Below are 17,433 nucleotides of genomic sequence, written 5' to 3' on the forward strand. Positions count from 1 at the left end.
TTCATAGCAGCTATACTGTTTTATAATCCACCAACAGCATACAAGGGTTCTAGTTTCCCTATGTTCTTACCAACATTTATGTGCTCGTATTTTTTTGAGACAGAGTCTTGCTCTGTCACCCAAGCTAGAGTGTAGTGGCATGATCTTGGCTGACTGCAATCTCTGCCTCGCAGAGACCAGCCAGGCTGGTCTCAAACTCCTGACCTCAGGTGATCTGCTCGCCTTGGCCTCCCAAAGTGCTGGGATTACAGGTGTGAGCTGCTGTACCCGGCCTATTTTCTGGGTTTTTTTTTTTTTTTTTTTTTTTGGTAGTAGCCATCCTGATGAGTGTGAGGTGCTATCTCATTGTGGCTTTGATTATAATTTCTCTAGTGATTATGATGTTGAGCATCTTTTCATGTCCTTGTTGACTGTTTATCTTCTTTATTTTTTTGAGATGGAGTCTCGCTCTGTCGCCAGTCTGGAGTGCAGTGACACAATCTTGGCTCACTGCAACCTCCGCCTCCCTGAATCAAGCAATTCTCCTGCCTCAGCCTCCTAAGGAGTTGGGACTACAGGCACACACCACCACGTCCAGCTAATTTTATTGTATTTTTAGTAGAGACGAGGTTTCACCATGTTGGCCAGGATGGTCTCAATCTCTTGACTTTGTGATCTGCCTGCCTCAGCCTCCCAAAGTGCTGGGATTATAGGCATGAGCCATTGTGCCCAGCCGACTGTTTATCTTCTTTGGAGATATATTTAAGTCCTTTGCTCGTTTTAAAATTTGGTTGTGTATTCTTTTCCATAAGCCTTTATAAAAGAGCTATGTTTGATTTTCTTGTTATCTCACCCTGCTTTGTGGAGGGAGGCGTCACTCTTCCCCTGGCTGCAACTGCCTCCTTTCTCTGAGCTGTGGACCTGTCCTTCATTCTGAGCCTTTGGTGGCCACCCTAGTCATCCAGGCTAGAAACTTCAGGCTTCTCTGACTTCCTCTATTTTATTTCTCATGGGCAGCCAGTTGCCAAATCTGTCAGTCCTGTCTCCACCAGATTGGTTTACTCCATATTCTCCCTTCTGGTGTTAGAGCCACCACCCTGGTTCCAGGGTGCCCAGTGCAATCTCATGCTAATATATAGTTTGGAGATGATTCATCTCTGGTGTCTGATGAAATCTCAGGGTGGGGTAGCATTGGCAAAGGGTGGCATAATGTTTGGCATAACATATAATAATATAGTTTGTATTTGGAAAATGAAAACCTTTTTCATAACACATGAAATAAAGCTTGAGGAGCAATGCAAAGGATAGATTATCTTTTGTCAACAGCACATTATAATATTGATAATACTGATATAAGCTAACAAATGTTTATTGAGCACTTACTATATGCCAGGCACAAGTGTGTCACAGGTGTGCAATGACTATCTGGAACCAGTGTTGCAGGCATAAGAAGAACTTACCAAGACAGTTGTAGGTAAAGAAAAACAGATATATTAGAGAAAGTAGGAAAATACATTGTAAGAGTGCAACAGGCAGATCAGCAAGAAGGGAGCTGACTGCCAGGAAACAAAGGCTTACTGGAGATTTCATAGAATGGTGCTTGTGCTGTGTACTGAAGGGAGCTTTGTGTAGTGCTGGTAACTCCAAGGTTGAATGAGCAAACTTGCATTTTTCTATTAACTGTGAGTCTGGTGATAGCTGGGTGCAGGAAGATTGTGTTACTAATATTTGTGCAGGATATGTGTCCTGGACCATGAAGAAAGGCAGAAGTATACCTTAACCTGCCTTCTCTTTTTGCTTTCCCTTGGTCCTGCCAGCCCAACTCTCCCTTCCTAGTTAGGACTCCATAAAGCGCTTAACACATATTAGCCTGTTTGACCTCATGATGACCTTGTGAGGCAGAGGATATTATTAGCCAGACAGAGAAGCTGAGGCCAGGTCCCAGGTCACACACCTGGTAAGTGGCAGGCGAGGTGCAAGCTAAGCTCTGGAAGTTTCATCCTAGAGCTGTCCACTGCAGCCGGAGGAAGCGTGGGGCTTTTTCTGTTCTCCGGAAGTGGGCATGAGTTAACTGGGCCTCAGGAAACTAGGCCTTTAGGACGAGTCCCAGCCTCTTCATTCCCTGCCACCCTCCGCCAATCTTGCGAGCTGCAGTTCCCTCTCCATGCCGCTGTGGGCCCTGCGGCCTGTGCATGATACCTGCAGTGGGTCCTGGTGTCTTCTCTCCTCTGTCCCTTGCGTGTACTGCCACTCTGGAGTGCCTTCCGAGTGGTCACACATCTCACATCTGTCATCTTTAAGGAGCCGCCTCAGTGCCGTTTCCTCCATGAGGCCCGATCTTCCCAGGTTGGCCTCCCTCTCCGTCCTCCTCAGCATGCTTATCACGGGGGCTCCAGGGGAAGCGACAACACTTGCAACATCTCACCTCAGTGTCTAGGCATGTTCCTGTTTCTTCTAACTAGACTGTAGGTTACGGGAGACAGGATTTGCCTGTTGGGACCCAAGCACTTTTGTATTCCTCAGTGCCAAGCGCAGAATGTGTTGTGAAACTGAGAAGCCAAATATTTCCCAGACCAAGGCTCAGGTAGTCATAAAACCCACAACCGTGGTTTAGACCCTAATTTTTCTGGGTCAGTCAGAGTTCCTATCTCCAGAACAGACCTGGGAATCTTTAAACCTGGGAATCTTTCCTCTGTAAAAAGTTCTCTGATTCAGAGACCTTGGCTGCCCTCTTCTCCACGTGTCCCGGTGAGGTTCTCTTTGCAGGCCTTTCCATTTTCTCCCCACAGCAGAAGTTTCATTAAGCAAATAGGAAGTTGCTCATAAGCACCCTCACCCCGATGCAAATATGAGCAGTGGCCAGGAGACAGGTAAGGGAACTGGCCTGTGCCTGTGGGGGGTGAAGCCAGCCAGAGATGCTGGCTCGCTGGGCATCTTTCCATTGAGGCTGATTCCTGGAGTGACTCTGGAGAGGCAAGACCGGGATACTCTGGTTTTTATTTCCCTTTTTCCTGAGGTAACCAATAGTAATGGGTGGTGTTGGGAGGAGGCAAAAGAGACTTAAATCATGGCATCAGAAGAAAAAGTCAGTCTCTGACCTGGTACGGTGGCTCATACCTGTAATTCCAGTGCTTTGGGAGACTGAGGTGGGAGGATTGCTGGAGGCCAGGAGTTCGAGACCAGCCTGGACAACACAGCACCACCACCACATCCTACTTATTGTAGAGATGGGGTTCTTGCTATGTTTCCCCGGCTGTTCTCAAATTCCTGACCTCCAGCGATCTTCTACCTTGGCCTCCCAAAGTGCTGGAAGTCATGAACCACCGCACCCAGCCCAGTACTTGTTTCCTTCTTCCAGAAGCTTACGTACTTTGAAGAAGGCCTCTTTCCCCGTCTTAACAGAAAAATTCCTTGCTTTTTAATTTCTTAAAGTGTCAGTTACCTCTTTCTCTCCAGCTCATCCTGGTTTCACCCACGTCTAGTTCCCCTGTCAGGCACATTCGAATTCGCTTGCCTTGGCTGTGTCTTCCCTGGCTCGTGTGTTCTACAGCCATCTCCATGTGGTCTGTGGAGAAGACGGCTGAGTACCCTGAAGGTGTCCAGCTCCCTCAGGCCTGTCTTTCTCATTGGCATCATTCTGTGTCAGCTCCTTGCCTGGGTATAAACCTCCCCGATCGATGGAAATGGACTCCCAGTGGTGAGCCATGCCTTGGAGACAGTTTGGTTCATGGGCCCCACCGCACCGAACATACAAGGAAGGCCTCACTTGTGGTTGGGATACATTTGGCAGATTGGGGGTTTGACCTAGCTTTGGGCGTATTGGCTCCCTGACCACCATTAGGGCCCAGTGGGGTGCCTGAGTTAGGAGAGAGAAGCCAGCTTTCGGAAGTGCTGTAGCCGCAAGGCCCACTCCAGCTGCACAGGATAGGTGCAACTCACCAACGCAAAGTGAAAGTTGTGAAATTTCAAGTGACATAGTTCCCTTTTGAGAAAGTTTTGTAAACCTCTTTAAGAAAAACTTGAAATAGGCTGCTGTTTATTTCTTCTTTGAATTTCAGATTTTTTTTTTTTTTTTTTTTTTTTTTTGAGACGGAGTCTCGCTCTACCGCCCAGGCTGGAGTGCAGTGGCACGATCTTGGTCACTGCAAGCTCCGCCTCCCAGGTTCACGCCGTTCTCCTGCCTCAGCCTCCTGAGTAGCTGGGACTACAGTGCCCGCCACCATGCCCGGCTAATTTTTTTGTATTTTTTAGTAGAGACAGGGTTTCACCTTGTTAGCCAGGATGGTCTCGATCTCCTGACCTTGTGATCCGCCCGCCTTGGCCTCTCAAAGTTCTGGGATTACAGGCGTGAGCCACCGTGCCCAGCCTGAATTTCACTTTTTTTTTTTTTGACATGCATAAGTAACTTTCTTCCTATTTTCTCAGACTTCTCTAACTCTCCATTTTAAAATATCTGCTATTGGGAAAAGCATAAACAAGCCTCCAGTTTATTTATAATGTGGGGTTCAGAGGAGGCAGCTGGCCAGTAGTTGTCTTACTGCAATTCTCTGATTAATGAGGAAAGGCATCATCAAGTGTCACAGCAATGGGATAGTTCATGTGATCTGGGAAAACCTACCTCTTTTCTAGTTCTAATATGGGACACAGGAAAATAGCAGGACAATGCAAATACTGCTGTGTATTTGCAAAGTCTGCACACACTTTCAAGTGTGGATGAGTAAATCCTAAAATGAACCAAAGACATGTGACTCTGACTTGCAGTGTTTCTTCTTCCTTTGTGTAAATGGGGGTGTCCCCCATGAGTCTCTGTTGTGTTTGGATGGGTTTGAAGATTCAGATTAGGAAAGCCCCTTTTCAGAACTCCTCCTTAGACCTGAAAACCCAAGTCTTTGCTTCCAAATAAATGCCTCGAGAGGACGGAGCGTGTTGATGGCATTTTAATGTAGGGCTTTAGCCTTTGACAAATGTGTGCTCAGAGGAGCTCAAGGCAAGAGGTGCTAGTTCTGTGTGCAGGGCACCCATGTGTCCCTCCCTTTTCCAGGTGCCAGCGGACGTTGAGAAATGTCAAGATCGGATGGAGTGTTTCAATGCTGACCTGAAAGCTGACATGGAGAGGTGGCAGAACAACAAGAGGCAGGACTTCCGGCAGCTACTCATGGGGATGGCTGACAAGAACATCCAGTATTATGAGAAGGTAATGAGTGTGCCCAACAAGACTGGTTTCTAATGGCCGGAGCCTTTCACATGGGCCTACCAGAAATCCAGAAGCTGGGACTTCTGCTAGTCTCGTCTCCTTCCCTTATTTTAGCTGCTTAGTCTTGACTCCTGCTTCATGCCCTTGCCCGGCCGTGTGGCTGTAGTGCTGGGTTTGGCAGCAGAGGGGGTGCTCACAGGGGTTTCCCTTGCACATGCTGCCGGGGAAGCAGCCCACTGGTCTTCCATGCTCTCTGGGCCTGGCGCTGGTTGCTTCCCAGAGCCAGTCAGACTTTCAGCACAGGCATGCTGCCACCGAATGGAGGCTTTGGGGTTATTTTACTCTGTGTTGGGGTTCTGTACACAGGGGCCCTTCACTTTGATTGTGCAGTGAACCCCTTTGGTCATCTGGTGAAGCCTATGGATCCCTCATCAAAATACTGTTCATTTGTTTTTTAAATGGACTTCAAAATACTGATTTTAAATACCTAAAATAAAGGGATATAGGATTACAGAAAAAAGCAATTCTATTGAACTATTGAAAAGTTTTACTCATGGATCCCCTTGACCTGTGGACCCCAGGTTAAGCACTGCACACACACACACACACATCACACACACCCCACATACACACCCCCACACATACATACCACACCCACACACCACACACACCCCCCACACATACATCCCACATACACATACACCCCATGCATACACCCCACACCCACACACCACACACACACACACACCCCACACACCCCCACACACACCACACACACCCCACACACAACCCCCACATATGCCACACCACACACACATGGAGATTACTCTTATCAGGCTACAGCCCAGTCCCCTCAGTCAAGGTTTGCTTGATTCATATATCCAGCAAACCAATGCGAGGCCAGGTGCAGTGGCTCACGCCTGTAATCCCAGCATTTTGAGAGTCCGAGGTGAGAGGATCGCTTGAGCCCAGGAGTTCAAGACCAGCCTAGGCAATGTAGTAGGACTCTGTCTCTACAAAAGATACACAATGAGCCAGGCATGGTGGCGTATGCCTATAGTTCCAGCTACTCCGGAGGCTGTGGTGGGAGGATGGCTTGAGCCAGGAGTTCAAGGCTACAATGAGCCATGATTGTGCACTACGGCACTCCAACCTGAGTAACAGTTTTTGACCCTGTCGCAATATATATATACATACGTGTGTGTGTATGTTTATGTGTATATATGTGTGTATGTATGTATATTGTGACAGGGTCACAAACTCTGTTACCCAGGTTGGAGTGCAGTAGTGCATTCTGTTTCCCAGAGTTCCTTTTTTCCGTAACTCCCACACCTTCCCTCCGCTGTTCAGCGGCCTTCCCACTACTACAAAACCAACTATGTCAAATGTCTCCATCGCTTCCCTTGGTAATTAATCCCAGCATTCCTAAAGTCCTGGTCCCGGGAGGACCCAACCCTGGTCTTAAGTACATGTTTATCTGTCTTCCCACTATATCACAGGCAGGGCCACCATCTTGCGGCCTGGTATTGCTTCTATACATACTTAACAAATGCTTTTTGTGCACTTGCTGTGTGCAAGGAGCAGTGTGTACCAAATTGATAAACAGCAGGATTCCTGCCCTGTGGAGGGTATGTATTCATCAGAGGAGCCCACAGCTTCAGAGTGAGATAAGGGAAAGAACGGGAAACAGGGGGAGAAAATACCAGGGGGCATAATGCAGACTAAGGGTGGGAGGGGTGGGTAGAGTGGGCAGGAAAGGCCAGTCTGAGGAAATAACATTTCATCTGAGTCTCAGAGACAGAGGCTTGGAGAACATATATTCCAGGTAAAGAAGACAACATATGCAAGGTCCCTGGGATAGGAAAGAGTTTGGTACATTTGAGGACCAAATAGAAAACTGGTATGGCCTTGGTTTCTCATGGCTGACATACAAAGTCCATTGCAGATCGGAAGTGATGGCCTAGGGAGAGAGCAGGACCTGGAATGCCACAGACCCCAGACCATCTTCTGTATATAAGGTGGGCTTCTGAGTTTAGCTTCTTCTCTAACCTCAGAGTCACCAAGGAGGAATCAGGAAGCAATTTCACCACTCCTTTTTCTGGCTTGACCTAGGATGCCCGTCTCCTCCTCCCTCCTCAGAACTTCTGCCACCTCCTCAGAATTCCTTCCACCTCCTCAGAATTCCTCCCACCTCCTCAGAACTCCCCCTCATCAGAACTCCTCCTCCCTCCTCAGAACTCCTCTCACCTTCTCAGAATTCCTTCTGCCTCCTCAGAACTCCTCCCCATCATCAGAACTTCTCCTCCCTCCTCAGAACTCTTCCCATCTTCTCAGAATTCCTTCTGCCTCCTCAAAACTCCTCCCCCTCATCAGAACTCCTCCTTCCTCAGAATTCCTTCTCCCTCCTCATAACTCTTCCTCCCTCCTCAGAATTCCTTCTCCCTCCTCAGAACTCTTCCCACCTCCTCAGAATTCCTCCTCCCTCCTCAGAACTCTTCCCACCTCCTCAGAATTCCTCCTCCCTCCTCAGAACTCCTCCCCGCTCCTCAGAACTTCTCCCACCTTAGAATTCCTCCTCCCTCCTCAGAACTTCTCCCACCTTAGGATTCCTCCTCCCCTCTCAGAACTCCTCCTACCTCAGGATTCCACCTCCCCACTCCTCAGAACTCCTCCCCACTCCTCAGAATTCCTTCTCACTCCTCAAAACTCCCACCTCCTCAGCATTCTTCCTCCCTCCTCAGAACTCCTCCCACCTCTTCAGAATTACTCCTCCCTCGTCAGAACTCCTCTCACCTATTCAGAATTCTTCCCACCTCTTCAGAATTTTTCCCACCTCCTCAAAACTCATGCCACCTCCTCAGGATTCCTCCTCTCTCTTCAGGATTCCTCCTCTCTCCTCAGAACACCTCCCACCTCCTCAGAATTCCTCCTTCCTCCTCCTCCCTCCTCCTCCAAACTCCTCCTACCTCCTCAGAATTCCTCCTCCTTCCTCAGAACTCCTCCCCCCTCCTCAGAACTCCTTTCACCTCCTCAGAATTCCTCCTATCTTCTCAGGATTCCTCTTCCCTCCTCAGAATTCCTCCTCCCTCCTCAGAACTACTCCCACCTTCTCAGAACTCCTTCTCCCTCCTCAGAATTCCTCCTGCCTCCTCAGGATTCCTCCTCCCTCCTCAGAACTCCTCCCACCTCCTCAGAACTCCCCCTCCCCCCTCAGAACTCCTCCCACCTCAGTATTCCTCCTCCCTCCTCAGAACTCCTCCTCCTTCCTCAGAACTCCTCCCACCTCCTCAGAACTCCTCCTCCTTCCTCAGAACTCCTCCCACCTCCTCAGAATTCCTCCTGCCTCCTCAGAACTCCTTTCACCTCAGAATTCTTCTTGCCTCCTCAGGATTCCTTCTCCCTCCTCAGAACTCCTCCCACCTCCTCCCGCTCCTCAGAACTCCTTTCACCTTCTCACAGTTCCTCCCACCTCTTCAGAACTCCTGCGCCTCACAACCTCTCCTATTCCCTCAGAACTTCTCCCCACCTCTTCAGAACCTCTCCCCACCTCCCCCAAACCCCTCCTGCCTTCTCAGAACCCCTCTCCACTTCCCCGAAACTCCTCCCACCTCCTCAGAACTCCTTCTTAAATGACTCAGTACAAAGTCCTCCTTCAACCCTGGGCTGCTACTAAAAAGCCTTGTGTGATTCACCTGCCCTCTTTATGCAAGAGACTTTCCAAAGGGAGAATCATTTCTGCTCTCAGAGGACAATGCCAGAGTGTTCTGAGTTCTTGGCCTTTCACAAGGATCTGGGATGAAAAGAGGTTGGTGTAGTGGAGAGAGCATCAGTGGGGGAATCATGAGCTCTGCCATGGACAAGCTGTGTGTCTGGGCCAGTTATTTAACCTGAGTCTTGTCTTCCCCATCCGTGAAATCAGTGTGTATGTGTCAAGTAATAATTCTCCTTCATAGAGGAGCTGTGAGGACTGGTGATAACTAATGTAAAGTATGTCACCGTGCTTGGACATAATAAAACTCAGTAAACACCGGCTTCCCTCTTCCATGTTCCCTTTTGGGAGATTCAGGTGTGGCTCAAACAAGCAAACTTGAGGTTGGTGAGAAAGAGTGGGCTTTCCACCTGCTCCGATTCAGGTGGCTGGCCTGCTCCAACTATGATTTCCATCCTACACAAGCGCCACCCACACCTGGAGCAGTGTCTCCATCCCTGCTGAGGTCCTAGGGCCTCTTCAGGGGTTTCCTGCTTGGGCTGTTTTCTGCTTTTTTGAAAGGAAAAGAATTTCCTCCAGCGAATCCATTTCCATTCACTGGATATGAGCTTTACAGACCAACATGAAGGCATTTAAGCCTTGCAGAGATATTGCTGTCTTTCATAAAGATGGGGTGACACATTCCAAACAAACACTTGTTACCTCCTTGTTTGTAATAGTTATGGAGGATACATCCAGGCATCGTTAGACAAAGGTGACCCAGTGGGATCCACAGTGAAAGGGTAGATCCGAGCAGAATTGAGAAGCTGACCCAAAATCAGAAACTCAAAGCTGATACTATGTGTGTTTGTTGTCTTTCCAGTGTCTCATGGCGTGGGAGTCGATTATTCCACTACTGCAGGAGAAACAAGAGGCCAAGTAAGTTCCTTCTTGGGACGGAGACTCTTCTACCTACACAGAGCCTGGCACCCCATACCAGAATGTTCCTGCAGTGCCAGAGATGCAGCGCTGGGAAAACAACCACAGAAGCATCTCTCCTTTGTGTATTTTTCCCTCCCCCACCTTTCACCCCACAGTGGTTTTCAATTAGTATTTATTCCATGCTGGAGTCTGTGAGGCTGGAATCGTCTCTCAGCGAGAGCAGCATACCTCCGTGTCATGAAGGCACCTGTTCAGTGAAGCACTACGAAAATTTGAAACCAAGGGACAAGACAACCTGCAGCTGACGCTCTGGCATTTCATGACCGTTTCCTCTTTAGGGACAGCTGAGTTGCCTGTGGTGGGAGAGAACCCGGGGCCTGCTTTTCAAGGACGAAGAGGAGGCAGGAACAGAAGGCAGCTGTTGCTTTCTGCGGAAACCTGGCGCCTCTGGAATTGGCCTCTGTAAGCATTGACGCGTCTTGGCCTAGGGGACGTTGGTGCCTCCCTGGCAAGTCCTTAACGTACAGTGACCTGTAGCTGTGAGTGTGGCCTGCTGCCTGCTTGTGATGAGTCTTATTGTTTCTGTTTCACACAGGGACATTTAAATCAGTGTCAATGTGCGTCCATGCTTGAATGAGCAAGCCAGCGTCCTCGTCCTCCTGCGATGCCTTTGGGAAGCTCAGGGTAATGCTCCCCAAGCTCGTTTCTGACACTAGAATGCGATCGATTGGAAACTTTTTCTGTAAAATGAAAAACAATACTTTTTTTTTTCTTTTTTCTGTGAAAGTCTTCAGTGTTTTGCTTGTTCACTGTCATCAGAGCAGGGATTAGACCTGTTAGGAAATACCTATTGTCTTGAAGTCAGAGTAGCTCCCCCATTGTTGAGATCAGTGGGCATATACCAAGCTCCACACCCTGTGTCAGCTTTGTGCAATTTGCCTTTACCTCACCAAAAATACCTACTTTAATATTTCCTCCTGTGTCCATTGAATGTCTGGGCAAGCCTTTGGTGAGGGGCTGGTATGTCGTGTTGTTATGATGCAGTCGAAATTTATCAACGCAGTGTGAATGTTCTACATAAAGTGCTTTAACCCTTAACATTTCCTGGTCAGGAAGGAAACTCAGTACCTGGACTGGTCTCGAAAATGACAAATACAACGGCGAGCCCTTTGTTTCCAGCTAAGCTAAAGTCTCCTCAATGTGCAGCCAGATTCCTGGGGACTGCTGACTGTGGTTCCAGGCTGCATTTCAGACGATGACCAGGTTTACTTCTTAGATCACAAAGCAAACAGTCACCAACGATCTATCTTCCAACTCCTTTTTTTTTTTTTTTTTCTGCTGCAATGAAGCTACATGTCATGTTTGTGTTCTTTCAACCACGGCTCATCCCTGTACAACTACAAATCTGAGCCTCAAATAAGCGCTCGTTTTGTTTGTTTTGTTTTTAATGAAACAGCTGTAAGATGCTGCTTCAGATGCAAGTGCACCTGGAAATACTGGTCAGCGGGCAGCTTGTCAAGGTCGCTTAAGCCCACTTTTAACTGCAGGTCATCCTCGCATCGGCCAAGCCTGTGGTGCTGTTGATGCCACAGCTGGACAGCATAGGACGGCTTGGTTCTGTTTCATTGTGTTTGACAATGTTGCAGTTTAAATGATAACGTTTAAATCAATTGGTACTTGCCTGTACTGTTAAACCCTGTTTGTGCCATTCTCAAGTCCTTTGAGGTGAATTTTCAGTTTGGTATAGTTAGAAATGACTCATTGATGTGGAAAGGTAAGAACAACCCATGTACCCCCGAGTGATTCTGTGCTTCATTCTACCTCTAAGCCATCGTGTTGGTGTGGGTATGGACGCCTGGGTCTGACCTGACACTGTGCTGGGAGAATCAGGGTGTATGTCTAATGGCAAGTTGACAGCCCTCTGTTGATATTTGGCAGAAGACGCCAGACCAGCCCAGCAGCAAATGCTCATCTTTGGGAACATAGGAAGCTCTGCCTTGGGGAAGGTATGCTTTACAAATGTGCAGTGCAATGAATGCTTGGAAAAAACTGGAGTTACAGGAAAATGAAATCTGACTGTCTGCTAGTTGCCAAAGCCCGGAAACATTCCTGTGTAATGGTTAGTTGGGAAAGAAGGCAGCACTTGAAAAAATTCAGGTTCCTCACTGGGAGATGTGGGAACGGGCGTGGGATGCACGCGGTCGCTCCCTCTCCTAGTGAGAGGCAGATGGCTGGCTCTGAAGGGAGGCAGGGACCGTGGGATTTGGTCTTGCTCTGTTTGGTCCCCATGTGATGCCCTGTGCTGTGAGACATCAGGAAGATCTGGAACAAGGCAGACTTTCTGTCGTCCTGGCATGTTATTGATAGCAAAGCCAGGAAGTCCAGAGTACATTACGGATTTTCTGGGAGAAAGTCTTTCTGAAGAAAGGATTCCTTCCCAGCCTCCAGGCTGGTGTCTCATGAGGTGAGGAGGCTGGCCCAGAAGGAAGGGTGTGTTAGGTGGTGAAGCAGACTCCCCCAGGCCTCTGAGGGCCAGCAGCCCCAACCATTTGCCTCATCATTTTGATCAAGCACACAGGAGATATTCCCTGGAAGTGTCACACGGAGGCTTCAGGGCCAAAGACTGCCTTGTAGAGGTTTCATCACCCCATCCTTCTTGGCTTCCACAAAATTGTGGTCCTGAGATCACTACTCCTCTCTTAAATATTTATTATTACTATTTTTTACTTTACCTCAAGCAGACAGACATAGGTTTTGAGGCTTGAATACATGTGGCAGTGGAATGCAAGGCCCTCCCTAGCAGCTACCCCAGGCCTGGGAAGTGATAGATTTCATTCGCCTGGGTTAAAAATCCAGAGGAAGACAGAAGAGAGGAGTCCTAGGAACTGATTAGATTTTAGAGATGCAAGTGATGTTTAAGAGAGCCTTGTGGTTTGTAGCAAGCATGGGCACTGCTTTTTCTTACTAATGTGGTAGATCTACACAGACATTCTAGGCTGTTCTGCTCAGAGCAAGGAACCACTACTCCTCAATGGGGAGGGAACATACCACCCAACCAGGCTTAGCGTTGGGTTTTATCCTTTAATAGAAGTTTTATAATGATTCCTGTTCAACTTAAAGTGTGATTATGGAGATGACTGGCTCCATATTTCACCATGTCGTTCCTTCAACTCACCAGACACCTTTCTTTAGCTGAAATAAACTGGCATGACCTGGAGATCATGGTGACTGTAAGCTAAGTCTGTTTTCATGCCAGATTTCAGCCCCACCCAGAGTGTGTTCTAGACGTTGTTGATTTGAATGGTTTTCTCAGTTACCACTCCACATGGGGAAGTTGAATGAAGGCACACTGGCTGCTCACTTCGTGTGAGGCTGCCTTTTGTGATCAAATGACAGGAAGTTCTGCTTTAAAGGAGGGCATGATGACCATGTGGCAGTCTGCAAGTGGAATTTCTCTCTTGGGATGGCAGCCCAAGGAACATCCGGAGTTTGTGTGACTTGGTCCTGCCATTGTTAGCTTTGAAATCACAGGAATCGGGCTCTGTTTTGACACTATTTGTTGGACTATGGGACAGTCATTCTTTACAGTCTGTCTTGAGCTGGTGAGAGAGGAGGAAGAGGGAAGTCAAGAGCAACCCCCAAGGCCTGTGTTGGCATCTTCTGCTTGCGTCTTGGGGTGGGTTAGAACTGGGTTCCAGTCTGGCCAGATGGGTTGCTGGTTGCACTGAGGGGTGATTCCTCTCAGAAGATGGGCTGCCTGTGGTCAGGACAGGACACACCAATCTGGACTCCACCTTCCCAGACACCTACTTTAAGGACCTGTGGAAACTGGGTGATCCAGTTATAGGGCTGGGGCAACCCTGCTTTGGCCACCTTCATTTACAAACTTAGGTTGGGAGTTTGGATTTCCTGTCTCACTTCCAAAAGCCTTCAAGATGGCAGCAGATGGACACACCCTCTCATTTCTTATGTCTTCTCTGTCAGATGGCAGGAGGCATTTATCAGTAAATCTGAGGAAAATGTTCTCTCCTGGGCCAGCCTCACAGCTTGCATTGGGTGTGTTGGAATTGTTCTCTTCTGCCTTGTGATTTTTTCAACTCAGTGAATAAACCAGGAATCCAAATTTTCACCAACCCACCCTGTAGGTTGTCAGCTTTTTGTTTGAGGGATGCCTGGTCTCCTCACAGTTACACGTATCAGAGAGTGTGTAAGTTGTCTGTGTTGGAAAGGTTGGGGTGGGGGCTGTCGCAGAGGGTTAGTCTGTTCTTTCTTCACCATAAATTTGAGATGCATCCTAAGTATGACTGTCTAACCCTTTCTATGTGGCAGAAAAATATGTTTTCCAGGTAGTTTTACTACTATAGATAGTCTGTAAATAAGTGCTTTGAAGAAAATAACAAACCAATAAGATATTTGTCTCCTATATAAACATTCTGTGTATTTAGCACTTGAAAACCAACAAATCTAGAATTTAAAAAAATGCCACAGACTGTTAAAAGCCCAACTCTACTTTTTTGAGAATTCGTCCTTACCTACTAATATGCCTTATTCTTCTTCAACTAGTGTTTTAAAAGTCCTGGGTAGAAAGAGTTTTAGAAATGTCATCAGTTGTTCAGCTTCAATAATATGGAGATCTAACATAGTCAGTCCTCAGGCCCCCTAAAGAAACAAGCAAGAAAGTGAGGGCCGTCACTAGGGTTGGCTTTGGGGAGGGGAAAACTAAGTACTGCTTTTGCCAAATAGTATTTTTGATAATGTAAGGAAACACAGGGACCACAAAACCTTTTTATTTTTTTGTTTTTTTGTTTTTTTAAGTGTGAAAGATTAGTGCCTTTTGGCATACTATTGATTTTAGAAGATATAGTATTGGCAGCGACAAATCATGTAGAAACAAAGAATTCTATAGATGACAGCAGTATTAAATGTTACTCCTGATTCTGCAGAACAGCTTTTGAAGATACTGGGGGTCGGGGGGCGGGTATCTTCAAGCCTCAGAGCAGCTTGTTTCAGATAGAAATTCTCCATGGGTTGAAATGCCAAAAACAGAAAACATGATGTTAACTCACATAATTTAGTCCATTTTAGCAGAGCCTTTAGTGTTAGTACCAGTGGTGAGGAGAATTGCATATTCTCTGTCAGCAGCTGCACCCCTGCATCAGGTGGTTCTGGGCTCTCTATAGGCCGGTCCTAGTAGGTGACACCTAGCAACGCCCCTGTTGGACAGGATTGTTCACAGTCTTAGACCAACACTTCAGTCAGAAATGATACTGGGAGTAGGAAAGGAAAATCACTTTTTTTCCTCCATGTGGAAATGAGGAGAGAGGAAAGTGGATTGCAAACCGAAATGTGAATCAGTGTGATGAAGCAGTAGCTCTGTCATCTGGGCCTTTATCCAATAACAAACCAGCATCTCTTAATGGCGCTTTTGGCCTGGACATCCCTGAGGTTTGGGTCCTGTCTGGTGGATTCCCTGTCCGTTGTATTTTCTGTGTGCCTGTTCCCTTCATCGCTGTGAGTTAGGAGTGCATTGAGAGATGATGTCCATCTGATATATTCCTGTGAAATAAACTGCCAGCAAACTTTCTAACTTGTATTTTAACTGTTAAAGAAGAGATTAAAAACTTTGGCTTTGGACATGTCCACATTATGGACTGTTATTTCTTATTTTTAAGAGTCATTCTTTACGTTTAAAATTTTAAAATAAAAACCTTCTGAGGTTTTGATGAAGTCCGCCTGTAAATGTTACCTTCTCTCCATGCTGCCATTATGCCAAAACAAAAGCTGTGAAAAAAAAAAAAAGTGCTTGAGAGTGTGTGTTGATGAGCAAGTGATTTATTTACAGATAGAAGTCTTTGTTTCATGAAGCTACCAAACTTTAAAAAGAATGTCACCCTTTTTTTTTTTTGTGATGGAAACCAGAGATTGTAAAATGGAAAGAGTCGTTTTTTTGTTGACTTTTTGATGCTGGCACGAGGTTTTTTGTCCACTTTTTTCATATATCTGTGTATAAAAAATTGTTGTTTACTATGGAATTAGTATTACATTTTGAGGTAAAAGAATTTGTATTGCTTGATAAATATTAGCTTGTAAATTTAAAGTTTCTTTACTTCAATTAACTTAAAGGACCAATAAACCCATAAAAGATGCTTTCTTTATCTTGAGTCATGTGGTCATTTGTACCTTTCTGTAAGGCAGAAAAACATGTGTGCCTGTTTTTTTCTTTTCTTATTTTCTCTTTACACATTATCGGTTTGCCTGTAAGAATCAAGATATACAGAGCAACAGGAGAAAATATATATAATTGAACTATTTGTGTTCTTCTTCACTTCTTTATAGGCCCAATTTACCCTCAATTTACCCTCTTCTACATCTTCCACATCAGCACCAATCTGGGGAGATGAAGAAACTTCCTAATGTAGTAGCCATCATGATTGGCAGGCAGGCTGACAGCCAGCCGAGGTATTTACTACATGAAAGATTTCTGCATTATCCCATAGCAAAGCACAACATTATATTCTGGGTCAGGGCCAGTTAAGTTGACCTGATGATGGTAATGCATTGAACTTGAGTATGCTTAAAATGGTGCTCAACTTGACTTACTGATAGCAGACATCATTAATCTAAGACTGCACTGATACAGAATAAGGCAGCAAGGTGAATAAGACGTGGATCGTGGATCAAATCTCAGCTTTTCCACTTACTAGCTATGTGGCTTTAGGCAAGTCACACTTGGCTAAACCTTTAGTACTATGATCTTTGAGATGAAAACAAGACTTCCATGTGGGGTTGTTGATAGGACTGGCAATATGGTATACAAAGCACTTAAATGTCAGGCAGGTTCTCACTGGGATAGCCCCTTTCTAAACACTTCCTAATTTAAATATTAAGGCTACTAGGATATTATCCTTAAATATTAAGGATATGGCCAATTTAAATATTAAGGAGAATCTTTCCTGTATGTTTTGCCAGTTTTTTTGTTTAATAGGATATTCCTTTTTCTTTTTTTCTTTTGCTTTGTCATGCAGGCTGGAGTGCAGTGGCATGATCTCAGCTCACTGCAACCTCTGCTTCCCAGGCTCAAGCAGTGACCCCACCTCAGTCTCCCGAGTAGCTGGGACTACATGTGCATGCCACCATGCCCGGCTAATTTTTGTATTTTTCGCAGAGATGGGGTTTTGCCATGTTGCCCAGGCTGGTCTTGAACTCCTGAGCTCAAGTGATTCACTTGCCTTGGCCTCCCAAAGTGCTGGGGTTACAAGCATGAGCCACTGTGCCCGGCCCTGTTTTCTTTTTAAGAAGATGATGGAAATAGAATACTGCAGGACTGTATCAGACTGAAGGCCTGGAGAATGGAGAGGAATAGATGCCAAAAGCCGTGGCAAGAAGTGATAAAGGGAGGTGAAAATAGCTGATTTAAGAGACTTAGAGGGGAGGGGAATGGACCGGAGATGACTGGGAGATAGCCAGCCTGGGATTTGGAGGTGATGCCATTAGCTAAAATCAGAAGAGAAAGATAAAAGATGGAGGCTGGGCGTGGTGGCTCATTCCTGTAATCCCAGCACTTTGGGAGTCCACAGCAGGAGATCACTTGAGCCCAAGAGTTTAAGACCAACCTGAGCAACATAGACCT

General features: G+C 46.5%; 1 protein-coding gene across 4 annotated transcripts in view; it reads left to right on the top strand.

The window, feature by feature from the left end:
- Positions 1–15,958, top strand: part of SNX30 (sorting nexin family member 30) — a 123,918-nt gene extending 107,960 nt beyond the window's left edge. The window contains exons 8-11 of one of the 4 annotated variants that reach the window (XR_004053999.1): positions 5,021–5,173; positions 9,745–9,800; positions 10,142–10,265; positions 10,399–15,958. Coding sequence is in view for 2 of the 4 variants with exons in the window: in XM_030919788.1 (XP_030775648.1) it covers positions 5,021–5,173; positions 9,745–9,800; positions 10,142–10,151 (219 nt within the window). In the remaining 2 variants the exon portion in view is untranslated. Of the gene's footprint in view, positions 1–5,020; positions 5,174–9,744 lie in introns of all 4 variants that reach the window. The other 3 variants (XR_004054000.1, XM_030919788.1, XM_010370442.2) reach the window with 3 other exon arrangements.
- Positions 15,959–17,433: the final 1,475 nt, after the last annotated feature.

Source organism: Rhinopithecus roxellana, chromosome 16 (genome assembly GCF_007565055.1).
Source record: "Rhinopithecus roxellana isolate Shanxi Qingling chromosome 16, ASM756505v1, whole genome shotgun sequence".
NCBI classification, from domain to species: Eukaryota; Metazoa; Chordata; class Mammalia; order Primates; family Cercopithecidae; genus Rhinopithecus; species Rhinopithecus roxellana.